General features: G+C 42.5%; 2 protein-coding genes across 6 annotated transcripts in view; one reads left to right on the forward strand and one right to left on the reverse strand.

Moving 5' to 3' along the window:
• The window catches only part of LOC133759924 (guanylate-binding protein 5-like), a 91,357-nt gene extending 79,778 nt beyond the window's left edge, over nucleotides 1–11,579 (forward strand). For all 5 annotated transcript variants that reach the window (XM_062191677.1, XM_062191674.1, XM_062191676.1 and 2 more), the window contains 4 exons: nucleotides 763–975; nucleotides 6,116–6,218; nucleotides 6,505–6,686; nucleotides 10,388–11,579. In XM_062191677.1, coding sequence (XP_062047661.1) covers nucleotides 763–975; nucleotides 6,116–6,218; nucleotides 6,505–6,686; nucleotides 10,388–10,504 — 615 coding nt within the window. In that variant the 3' untranslated portion in view covers nucleotides 10,505–11,579. The remainder of the gene's footprint in view (nucleotides 1–762; nucleotides 976–6,115; nucleotides 6,219–6,504; nucleotides 6,687–10,387) is intronic.
• KYAT3 (kynurenine aminotransferase 3) overlaps nucleotides 1–12,386 on the reverse strand; it is a 206,874-nt gene that overhangs the window by 134,510 nt on the left and 59,978 nt on the right. The window lies entirely within an intron of this gene.

The raw sequence follows: 12,386 nt of genomic DNA on the forward strand, positions 1-12,386 counted from the left end.
TTATTTGAACTAATTTTAAACCTATAAATGATTATATTTACAAAGTATTAAATTGGCTTTTTTGAAAAATCTAACATAAAGAATTGTAAATTCAATTCATTAAAATGGTACAAATGATGTATCTGAGTTTAATAAAATAAACTAGTGTAAGTCCAATTAGTTTAAAGCACTTTAAAAATTATTTTTTTGTTTGAAAGATGGGGGGGGGGGAGAGAAATAGATCATCCATCTAATATTTCGCTCTCCAAAGAGCTTCAGTAGCCAGGTCTAGGGTCATGGCCAAAGCCAGGAGCCAGGAACTTCATCCTGGTCTTCCACAGAGGTGGCAGGGGCCCAAGCAGTTCAGCCATCTTTCACTGCCTTCCCAGGCACATCAGCAAGAAACTGAATTGGAAGTGGAGCAGCAAGGACTTATAGCTTTACTCCAATGTGGGATCCCAGGTTCAGTAAAACATTAAAACCAGAAAAATTGTGAAGCAGTAGGCTAAGTTTGGAAACAGAGCAGAAGACTACATGTCTGTGGTCTGAAGATCACCCATAAAGGAAAAATAACAAGAAAATGGGCTTTCAGGAAATTTCAAACTGAAAAGTAAATGCTAGTTTTCTAAAGTATCATCATTGGAACTTTTCCAGGTTTCATGGGATGGTTATAGTTTTCTTTGTATTCCTCTGTGCTTCTAGAAAAAATATAGATTCTTTTTGAAAACCCATCCAGAAACACTGAAGTGATGCTAACATCTTCTGGGTTTTGTCTCTTTGTAGGCACTACTGGATGCAAAGCGTGATGACTTTTGTAAACGGAACTTGGAAGCCTCATCGGATCTTTGCTCAGCTCTGCTTCAGGATATTTTTGGTCCCCTAGAAGAAGCAGTGAAGCAGGGGACTTATTCGAAACCAGGAGGTCACAATCTTTACCTTCAGAAGACAGAAGAGCTGAAGGCAAAGTACTATCAGAAGCCCAGGAAAGGAATACAGGTATCCCTGATTTGATTTATTAATTATGGAAAATGCATGGGGAAGCTGTTTATAAAACATTGTGGACAGGAGAACAAACACCACTGTAAGTACAGATGAGGTTTTTGCCTCTGCCAGAGGTTACTCTTTCATTAAATGAACATGTATAAAAAAATATGTGCCTGGTACTGGTGTTCCTAAAGCCAAATTTATGCTTGAATGATATCCCTGGAACTGCATGGAACCATTACCATAGTCATCAGACCTCTGCTCAGCCATCAGCATTGATGGCCACAAAGGGATCTTTTTGGCTACCCAGGACAGAATCCCAATAATTGAAACTAATTCTAGAAAAAAAAAAAAAATCATTGATTAGCTTATAAAAGCTCAAAGCAAAAAGTTTTAATTTTGTTTCAAATGTAGATATACTTCAGAATGTAAAGTGTCATCAATTTCTCTTTGTTTTTGTTCCCAATCCCCCACTTCTTATTTCTGTTCCCTTTCCATGACTAATGGCTTCACTGTCAGGCAGACTTAGCCCCATGACAACAGCATTGACAGTGCCAGGTCCAACTTAATTATTCCTTTTTAATTAACTTTTATTTAGTAAATATAAATTTCCAAAGTAAAGTTTATGGATTACAATGCCCCCCCCCATAATTTACCTCCCACCCGCACCCCCCCATCTCCTGCTCCCTCTCCCATTCCATTAACATCAAGATTCATTTTCAATTATCTTTATACACAGAAGATTGATTTAGTATATATTAAGTAAAGATTTCATCAGTTTGCACCCACACAGAACACAAAGTGTAAAATATTGTTTTGGTACTAGTTATGGCATTACTTCACATTGGACAACACATTAAGGGCAGATCCCACATGAGAAGTAAGTACACAGTGACTCCTGTTGTTGACTTAACAATTGACATTCTTGTTTATGGCGTCAGTAATCTCCCTAGGCTCTAGTCATGAGTTGCCAAGGCTATGGAAGCCTTTTGAGTTCGGCAACTTCGATCTTATTCCGACAGGGTCATCGTCAATGTGGAAGTTCTCTCCTCCCTTCAGGGAAAGGTACCTCCTTCTTTGATGGCCCCATTCTTTCCACTGCAGAGATCTTTTCACTTGCAGAGATCTTTCATTTAGGTTTTTTTTTTGCCAGAGTGTCTTGGCTTTCCATGCCTGAAATACTCTCATGGGCTCTTCAGCCATATCCAAATGCCTTAAGGGCTGATTCTGAGGCCAGAGTGCTATTTAGGACATCTGCCATTCTATAAGTCTTCTGTGTATCCCGCTTCCCATGTGGGATCGTTCTCTCCCGTTTTTGATTCTATCAGTTAGTATTAGCAGACACTAATCTTGTTTGTGTGATCCCTATGACTCTTAGACCTATCAGAGCCATCAATTGTGAACTGAAATTGATCACTTGGACTAGTGAGATGGCATTGGTACATGCCACCTTGATGGGATTGTATTGGAATCCCCTGGCATGATTCTAAATCCACCATTTGGGGCAAGTCCAATTGAGCATGTCCCAAATTGTACATCTCCTCCCTCTCTTATTCCCACTATTATATTTAACAGGGATCACTTTTCAGTTAAAATTTAAACACCTAAGAAACACCTAAGAATAATTGTGTGTTAATTACAGAGTTCAACCAATAGTACTAGAACAAAAAAAAAATACTAAAATGGATAAAATATTACATTGTACATCAATGATCAGGACAAGGGATGATCTGGTCACTGTTTCTCATAGTGTCCATTTCACTTCAACAGGTTTCCCCTTTGGTGCTCGATTAGTTGTCGCCAATCAGGGAGAACATATGATATTTGTCCCTTTGGGACTGGCTTAATTCACTCAGCATAATGTTTTCCAGATTCCTCCATCTTGTTGCAAATGACCGGGTTTCATTGTTTTTGACTGCTGTATAGTATTCTATAGAGTACATGTCCCATAATTTCTTTATCCAGTCTACTGTTGATGGGCATTTGGGTTGGTTCCAGGTCTTAGCTATTGTGAATTGAGCTGCAATAAACATTAATGTGCAGATGGCTTTTTTATTTGCCAATTTCATTTCCTTTGGATAAATTCCAAGGAGTGGGATGGCTGGGTTGTATGGTAGGGTTATGTTCAGGTTTCTGAGGAATCTCCAGACTGACTTCCATAGAGGCTTAACCAGTTTGCATTCCCACCAACAGTGGGTTAGTGTCCCTTTTTCCCCACATCCTCTCCAGCATCTGTTGTTGGTAGATTTCTGTATGTGAGCCATTGTAACTTGGGTGAGGTGAAACCTCATTGTGGTTTTGATTTGCATTTCTCTGATGGCTAGTGATCTTGAACAATTTTTCATGTGCCTGTTGGCCATTTGGATTTCCTCTTTTGAAAAATGTCTCTTGAGTTCCTTGGTGCATCTCTTAAGTGGGTTGTTTGTTTTGATGTTGTGGGGTTTCTTGATTTCTTTGTAGATTCTGGTTATCAACCCTTTATCTGTTGCATAGTTTGCAAATATTTTTTCCCATTCTGTTGGTTGCCTCTTCACTTTCCTGACTGTTTCTTTTGCAGTACAGAAACTTCTCAATTTGATGCAATCCAAATGTTAATTTTGGCTTTGACTGCCTGTGCTTCTGGGGTCTTTTCCAAGAAGTCTTTGCTGGTACCTATATCTTGCAGGGTTTCTCCAATGTTGTCTAATAATTTGATGGTGTTGGGTCATAGATTTAAGTCTTTAATCCATGTTGAGTGAATTTTTGTGTAAGGTGAAAGGCAGTGGTCTTGATTCATGCTACTGCATGTACAAATCCAATTTTCCCAGCACCATTTATTGAATTGAGTGTCCTTACTCCAGCAATTGGTTTTGGATCCTTGATCAAATGTAAGTTGGCTGTAGATGTTTGGATTGATTTCTGGTTTTTCTATTCTGTTCCATTGGTCTATCCATCTGTTTCTGTACCAGTACCATGCTGTTTTGATTACAACTGCCCTGTAGTATGTCCTGAAATCTGGTATTGTGATGCCTCCAGCTTTGTTTTTGTTGTACAAGATTGCTTTAGCTATTCGAGGTGTCTTGTGTCTCCATATGAATTTCAACATCATTTTTTCCAGATCTGAGAAGAATGTCTTTGGTATTTTGATTGGTATTGCATTGAATGTATAAATTGTTTTTGGGAGAATGGAGATTTTGATGATGTTGATTCTTCCAATCCATGAGCATGGAAGATTTTTTCCATTTTTTGGTATCCTCTTCTATTTCTTTCTTTAAGGTTTTGTAATTTTCATCGTAGAGTCTTTTAACATCCTTCGTTAAGTTTATTCCAAGGTATTTGATTGTTTTTGTAGCTATTGTGAATGGGATTGATCTTAGAAGTTCTTCCTCAGCCATGGCATTGCCTGTGTATACAAAGGCCATTGATTTTTGTGCATTGATTTTATATCCTGCTACTTTGCCAAACTCTTCTATGAGTTCCAATAGTCTCTTAGTAGAGTTCTTTGGATCTCCTAAGTAGAGAATCATATCATCTGCAAAGAGGGTAGTTGGAGTTCTTCCTTCCCAATTTGTAACCCTTTAATTTCTTTTTCTTGCCTAATAGCTCTAGCTAAAACTTCCAGTGGTGAGAGTGGGCATCCCTGTCTGGTACCAGATCTCAGTGGAAATGCTTCCAACTTTCACCATTCAATAGGATGTTGGCTGTGGGTTTTTCATAAATTGCTTTGCTTGTATTAAGGAATGTTCCTTCCATACCCAGTGAAAAGGGTGTTGTATTTTATCAAATGCTTTCTCTGCATCTATTGAGATAATCATATGGTTTTTCTTCTGCCGTCTGTTGATGTGGTGTATCACATTGATTATTTTGTGAACACTGAAGCATCCTGCATACCAGGGATAAATCCCACTTGTTCTGGGTGGATGATCTTTCTGATGTGTTGTTGCATTCTATTGGCCAGAATTGTATTGAGGATTTTTACATCTATGTTCTTCAGGGATATTGGTCTGTAATTCTCTTTCTTTTCTTTCTTTCTTTTTTTTCCAGCTCAGGAATTAAGGTGATGCTGGCTTCATAAAAGGAATTTGAGAGGATTCCCTCTTTTTCGATTGTTCTGAATATTTTGAGAAGAATTGGAGTTAGTTCTTCTCTAAATGTCTGGCAGAATTCAGCATGAATCCATCTGCTCCTGGGCTTTTCTTTGTTGGGAGGGCCTTTATTATTGTTTCAATTGATGTCTCAGTTATGGGTATGTTTAGGTTTTCTGTGTCTTCCTGGTTCAATTTAGGTAGATTGCATGTGTCCAGGAATCTATCCATTTCTGATAGATTTTGCTGTTCGCCCCAGAGTCAGGTTTTGCTGCTTGGCTGTGTGCGGACGCAGCCCTGAGGTCGCCCTCTTATGACATATGTCCAAAATGGCGCCTGCTCTTTGTCTTGCTTGCCTTTGAGAGGTGAGTGGAGAGAGAGAAACTCGTGTCCGCATCGGTCACATTTTTTTTTCCCTCTCTCTTCTAGTTAGCCTGGTGAACTTTTCCCCACGGGGTTTCAAGCCTCGTTCCCTCTAGTCTCCTCTTTCCGCTTTCCTGCTGGTGTCTTGGGCTATTGAGGTTCAGCTCACCTCGCGTTCCAGCGCTGGTGCATTGATTCTGCCACTGGTGTCCAGAACCGTGAGCTCCCATGCTCTCCACACACTCCATGCAGGTCCACTGTGAATCACTAATTCTGGAAGGGTTTCCTCTGCTGTTTCTTCCCCTACTCTTCCTTGAACTTGCAGTATTTCCACTTTTAGTCAACTGTCTCTTCCCGGACTATCAGTGTGCTCCCTTCCTATTCCACCATCTTGCCGCTCTCTTACTTAATTATTCCTTAGTGCCATCTGTCTCAGGAGGGAGAAAGAGCATCTTTCCCCAGAATCCATAACAGTTTTCCAAACACCCAAGAAGCTGTATTTTCCTACCTGTGAACAAATCCTTTGCATATGGTGGCCTTGAGTGCTCTAAGGGGCCTGTTGGGGGTTATGCCCACCCTGTGGCAGGAGCAGCTTGGTGCACAGTTTTAGGAGGCACAGGTTGAGCACCTCCTAGGAGGAAGAGAGTTGAGAAGATGAAGAAATAGACAGCATTGATAATTTATCACCATTCCCTATGACTGACTGCATGTTTTTGGCCTCCTAGGCTGAGGAAGTTCTGCAGAAGTATTTAAAGTCCAAGGAGTCTGTGAGCGCTACAATTCTGCAGACAGACCAGGCTCTCACAGCCAGAGAGGAGGAGATGAAAGGTGAGAAGGGATGGGAACAATGCAAGATGAACAAAAATGTCTACATTTGAACTTGGCCTGGCTTGCCTGGGATCATTACACTACAGTGGGATGGCAAAGATGCTTCTTAGCCTCTCAGGCCACATCTGAGTGTGGCATGAGGAGTGCATTCTGGTTTCTTGGGATGGAGAAACAGGCCCTGGGGACTTTCCCAAAGAAGTCGGACTATGAACAGGGAGATGTGGGAGGCAGAGGGAAGGGGCACGTTCATCCTGGAGGGGTCTGACCTTCTCCACTCTCTCCTCAGAGGCACGCAGGCAAGAGGAGGCGGCAAGGGCTGAAGCAGAAAGGTTGGAGGCCGTTCAACGGGAGAACCAGCGGCTGATGGAGGAGCGGGAGAGGCGCCACCAGGAAGAGGTGCGGCAAATGGAGATGAACAGAGCACGGATGTTGGAAGAGCAGCAGAGGGCCAAGGAGCGCCGGCTCCAGGTACTCATCAGTCATTTCATCTCGGGGTTTCACCATCTCTCCCCACACTGTGATGATGGGTGAACCACTGGTCGGGGTGAGAGGGTCCAATGTGGTGGCTGAGAGCCAGGATTCTGGAGCCATCCTGCTGCATGTGCGTCTGAGCCCCACCTCCTGTTCAATAACAGCAACTTCTTCTTCTTCTTCTTCTTCTTTTTTTTTTTTTTTTTTGACAGGCAGAGTGGATAGTGAGAGAGAGAGACAGAGAGAAAGGTCTTCCTTTGCCGTTGGTTCACCCTCCAATGGCTGCTGTGGCCGGCACATCTCGCTGATCTGAAGACAGGAGCCAGGTGCTTTTCCTGGTCTCCCATGCAGGTGCAGGGCCCAAGGACTTGGGCCATCCTCCACTGCCTTCCCGGGCCATAGCAGAGAGCTGGCCTGGAAGAGGGCCAACCGGGACAGAATCCGGCGCCCTGACCGGGACTAGAACCCGGTGTGCCGGCGCCCCAAGGCAGAGGATTAGCCTGTTAAGCCACGGCACCAGCCAATAACAGCAACTTCTAAGAGTTTATGGGGAAATGGAATGAAAATACAAGTTCATTTTGATGCAAAATATTTTTTACAAGCCATGTTTAGTTTTTTTTTTTTTTTTTTTTTTTTTTTTTTTTTTAAGATTTATTTATTTAAGGCCGGCGCCACCACTCACTTGGCTAATCCTCTGCCTGTGGTGCCGGCACCCTGGGTTTTAGTTCCGGTTGGGGCACCGGTTCTGTCCTGGTTGCTCCTATTCCAGTCCAGCTCTCTGCTGTGGCCCAGGAGTGCAGTGGAGGATGGCCCAAGTGCTTGGGCCCCTGCACCCACATGGGAGACCAGGAGGAAGCACCTGGCTCCTGGCTTCAGATCAGTGCAGCGCGCCGGCTGTAGTGGCCATTTTGGGGGTGAAGCAGCAGAAGGAAGACCTTTCTCTCTGTCTCTGTCTCTCTCTCTAACTCTGCCTGTCAAAAAAATAAAGATTTAGTTATTTACTTGAAAGTCAGAGTTACACAGAGATAGAAGAGAAGCACAGAGAGAGAGAGAAAGAGAGAAAGAGAGAGAGAGAAAGAGAGAGAGAGAGAGAGAGAGAGAGGTCTTCTATCTCCTGTTTCACTCCCCAGCTGGCCGCAAAGGCTGGAGCTGTTCCAATCCAAGCCAGGAGCCAGGAGCTTCTTCTGGGTCTCCCACATGGGTGCAGGGACCCAAGGACTTGGGCCATCTTCCCCTGCTTTCCCAGGCCATAGCAGAGAGCTGGATTGGAAGTGGAGCAGCCAGGACTAGAACCAGCGCCCATATGGGATGCTGGCACTGCAGGCGGCAGCTTTACCCACTACGCCACAGTGCTTGTCCCTCCATGTGTAGTTTTAAAATTTTTTTTTGACAGATAGAGTTAGACAGTGAGAGAGACAGAGAAAAAGAGAAAGGTCTTCCTTCTGTTAGTTCACCCCCCAAATGGCTGCTACGGCCGGCGTGCTGCACTGATCTGAAGCCAGGAGCCAGGTGCTTCCTCCTGGTCTCCCATATGGGTGCAGGTCCAAGGACTTGGGCCATCCTCCACTGCTCTCCCGGGCCACAACAGAGAGCTGGACTGGAAGAGGTGCAACCGGGACAGAACCGGCACCCCAACCAGGAATAGAACCCAGGGTGCCCGCATTGCAGGTGGAGGATTAGCCTAATGAGCCGCAGCGCTGGCCATGTAGTTTTTCATAATACACATTTTCCATGGAATTTTTGAAGACTGTGTACACATATATTTTAAAATTTCTGGCAGCCATATAAGCTTATCTTTTAATTCGCTTTCCAGAACCTTGAAGTACCATCCTACCGTTTTAATCATGTTGTCTGTCTCCTCTCTTCCTAGCTTAACAGAGTCAGTGGTGATACTCATTATAGGGTTATTTTTGTAATCAAGTGAGTTATATTTATGTTTAAAATGGGACTAGGCATAGAGTAAATAGCATAAACTATTGAACAAAGACATTTCTAGTGCACAGTAATAGTTATTTTGATAAACTTGCTAATTCCTATTTTTTTTAAAAAGGTTTTACTTATTTATTTGAGAGGCGTAATTACAAAGAAAGAGCGGGAGAGACAGAGAGGGAAAGGTAGAGGGAAAAGTCTTCCATCCACTGGTTCACACTCAAAATGGCCGCAATGTCTGGAACTTGGCTGATCTGAAGCCAGGAGCCAGGAATCTAGTAATCAAAACCACATTCTGATTTAAGATGCTGGTGTTCCAAGTAGGGTTTAATCCACTATGCCAAAATGCTTTGATCATAGATATCTTATTAAATTAACTTTGTATTACTATGTCTATACCCAATCCTTGCCTTGAGAATCTCTAGTTCTGAAGGCCTTTAACTTGCAGAAGTTGTTCTTACCCAGTCCTGTAGTGTTTTCATCGCTCAGTACACAGTGGCTTTTACTAACCAAGCATTGTGCCAAGCACACTGAATGCATTCTTTCCTGTAATCTATTCACTGTGGGACAGAATCCTGACTTTCCCCCTATTACTCAGGGGCTACTCCAATATATTTTAAAAAATATTTATTTATTTATTTGAAAGGCTGAGTTATAGAGAGGCAGAGAGAGAGAGAGAGCGAGAGACAGAGAGAGAGAAGTCTTCCATCACTGGGTTCACTCCTGATATGGCTGCAATGGCCGGAGCTGTGCTGATCCAAAGCCAGGAGCCAAGAAGTTCTTCTGGGTCTCCCACGCAGGTACAGAGGCCCAAGACTTAGGCCATCTTCTACTGCTTTCCCAGGCCATAGCAGAGAGCTGGATCAGAAGTGGAGCAGCCGAGATTCGAACTGGTGCCTATATGGGATGCCGGCACTGCAAGCGGAGGCTTAGCCCCCTAATGCCACTGTGCCGGCCCCCAAGATATTTTTTAGATTTCAGCACTTTCCTGAATGACAAGATGGGCAACCTAGGGCTTTTGATCTCCAGAATCTTTTCTTCTACTTCTGCTTCCAAAACTGTGCTGACCTAGCAGAAATTCCCTCATCTGGGGCTCAGACCTCAGTGGACCCCAGATGTCACTTAGAGTTCCTAGTTTTCCATCAGCGCTGCTGTTGTAATGCAGCACGTCAAGCCGCAATTGCAGCTCTGGCATCCCATACTGAAGCACAGGTTTAAATCCCAGCTGCTCCGCTTCCAATCCAGCTCCCTGCTAATGCACCTGGGAAAGCAGTGGAAGTTCTTGAGTCCCTGCCACCCATGAGGAGGCCCTGATGGAGTTCCAGGCTCCTGGCTTTGGCCTGACCCTTTCCCAGCTGTTGTGACCATTCAGGGATCTCTCTTTCTGTCTCTGTTACTTTGCCTTCCTCTCTATGTATAGATTACATTCTCTCATGTGTAATCAGAACTGAAGTCACACTGTCATTGAGATTCTCCAGGAAATCGTACAGTGTAAAGAGAAAGAGAACTTTGGGATGGGATGCTAAGGACAGTAAGGACAGCAACGTTTTGCAGATTGAAAGATGTTTCTGGAGGTAGAGAAAGAGAAGCAGATTGGATAATTACAGGAGTGGGTTGGAAGTACACACATGGAAGAGAGAGATTTGGGGCCTGTCTACTGTTACTGTGAGTTAAAATGAAGAAGGACAAGTGAATGATTTAGGCCATCAGAAAGAAGATTGATTTCACTTTTGTGCTAAGCTTAATATTTTCTCATCATCTCTCTTTAGGAAGAGGCTCAGAGGCTGAATGCAATACACCAAGCCGAACAAGCACGACTTCAGGAGGAGCTCCGTAGACTCCAGCAAGTTTCTCGACCTTCAAATGATGATTGCATCTTACTCTAACATGGTGAACACCAGAGCTTCCTTTCCACCAAAGAGACAAAGGAAAAAAACACTGTAGACATTTAGAAATCTACACTTAAAGAAGCTAGTAATTACTATACTGATGTTTTCTATCGAGTTATAATGTTGTGGTGCCGATTATACAACAAGGGTGATTTTATCACTGCCTTCATTTAGGGATGATACTAGGCTACATGAGGGGCAGATTTCTCCTGCATCTCGGTGCCACCTGTCTAGTCTTCCCTATTTCTCTCAAGGACATTTTCAGTTATGGAGAGGGTCCGTCATGTATAGTCAGGTCAGTCACATAGGCTCAGTCAAGTAGAGCTTAATCAATCAAAATCCTGAGCTTAGTTGGACATCACTCCTGTTGGTGGGCATGTGCTAGATACATGCACAGTTCTCCTGGGTGGAGGCCTGTTTGAGAGGGCTGATGTGGCTCCTCAGCTGTGCCATAGCCCATTTGCACAGAGACACAGTGAGCTGAGCACTGATGACGATCTTGTGAGATGGGTGTTTTAGAAGGTGAAAGCACTACCAACATGGAGATCGTGTTGTGAGCTTTAAGGCTAAAGAAAGCTTTTCTTTTTGTTCACCCTGAAAAAGGGCATGGCATTAGCAGGCTCTTTGAAAATCTGAGATAATTTATATTGTGGTTAATCAGGTTGCATTCCACGTTTATAGTTTTGAGAGCTGATACAGCGGTGGTATCAGCAGTGCAGAATGAGGTGCCAACAGATCTGATGGGGTTAATTCAATTGGATTTTTGGGCATAGTGCTACAGTTAAATGATCTTAAATCTTTGCAATCATTTGTAAAAGTCACTGGTTTTTCTCTTAAAATTATAAATTATATGTCTGTATATATTTCTAGCCACAAAAACATTTAAAAATTATAACCCAGTATTGCCTTGTTTTTATTTTCCTCAGTAGTAAACATCCAGAAAGAAGTCTGAATTTCCAAGAGGAAATGAACAATTACTTTAACACTTGAATTAAAACACGTTTTACTGTATCTTTTTATTGTGTTTTTGCTGTTATTGTTGATGCCTTTTTTATTTATCTCCAGTAAAATGTTTAAAAAGTTACAGAAACATGACATAGTGCTGTCATTTGTCCTCCTTATAACTACTTACTCATGTAAGGAATTTTCCAGTTATGTTATAGGAGCTTGAATTTTTCTTAATGGCCTAAAGCATGTTATTTATTCACAGGAGAAAAGGAGATGAATTTTAATATCTGTCCTTTTTTCTGTTCCATGAAGTTTATCACATTGAACATCCTACGTCAGGTAGAGTCTATGCTGCTCAGTTGTATTTCTAGAGTTGAATTTCAGAACAAACTAATACATTCCTCTGAGCATTTGTCTAGCTGTAATTAACCTTGCAAGCTAATACAATCAAGAGAAAGTAACACCCATTTTCACATTGGAGAAATGTCATGGTTGAAAAGAACAACCACATCTCCAAATTAAATATTGGTGTCACTGCTACCCATCTTAAACAGATTATTACAACTCTGAGGCTTAGCAAAATCAAGTCACTTATGTACTTGTTGATGTTGCTAGCCTAGACCATATTACAAAGAACCTAGTTTTTAGGCCAATACTTCTGTTATATTTGTGACTTCACCAAAAATCAAGGTTTTCCTTTCTTTAGGAACCCCCAGAGAAGCATGTTGCCTTCATCATGACCTATCACCATGATCATGAATGTTCTTTCCCGTTGGCTTCCTTAGCTTCCTTTCTTCCTCAGATACCCTGATAGCTCAGGACAGGGGACTGACATTAGGTACAAAAGGATAAGAAAATGTACTGCTAGATAAACATTAGCCATTCCTTGAAATTTCCAAGAAGTAGACTAAGTCTTCTGATTTTCTTGGTC

Source organism: Lepus europaeus, chromosome 5 (genome assembly GCF_033115175.1).
Source record: "Lepus europaeus isolate LE1 chromosome 5, mLepTim1.pri, whole genome shotgun sequence".
NCBI lineage: Eukaryota > Metazoa > Chordata > Mammalia > Lagomorpha > Leporidae > Lepus > Lepus europaeus.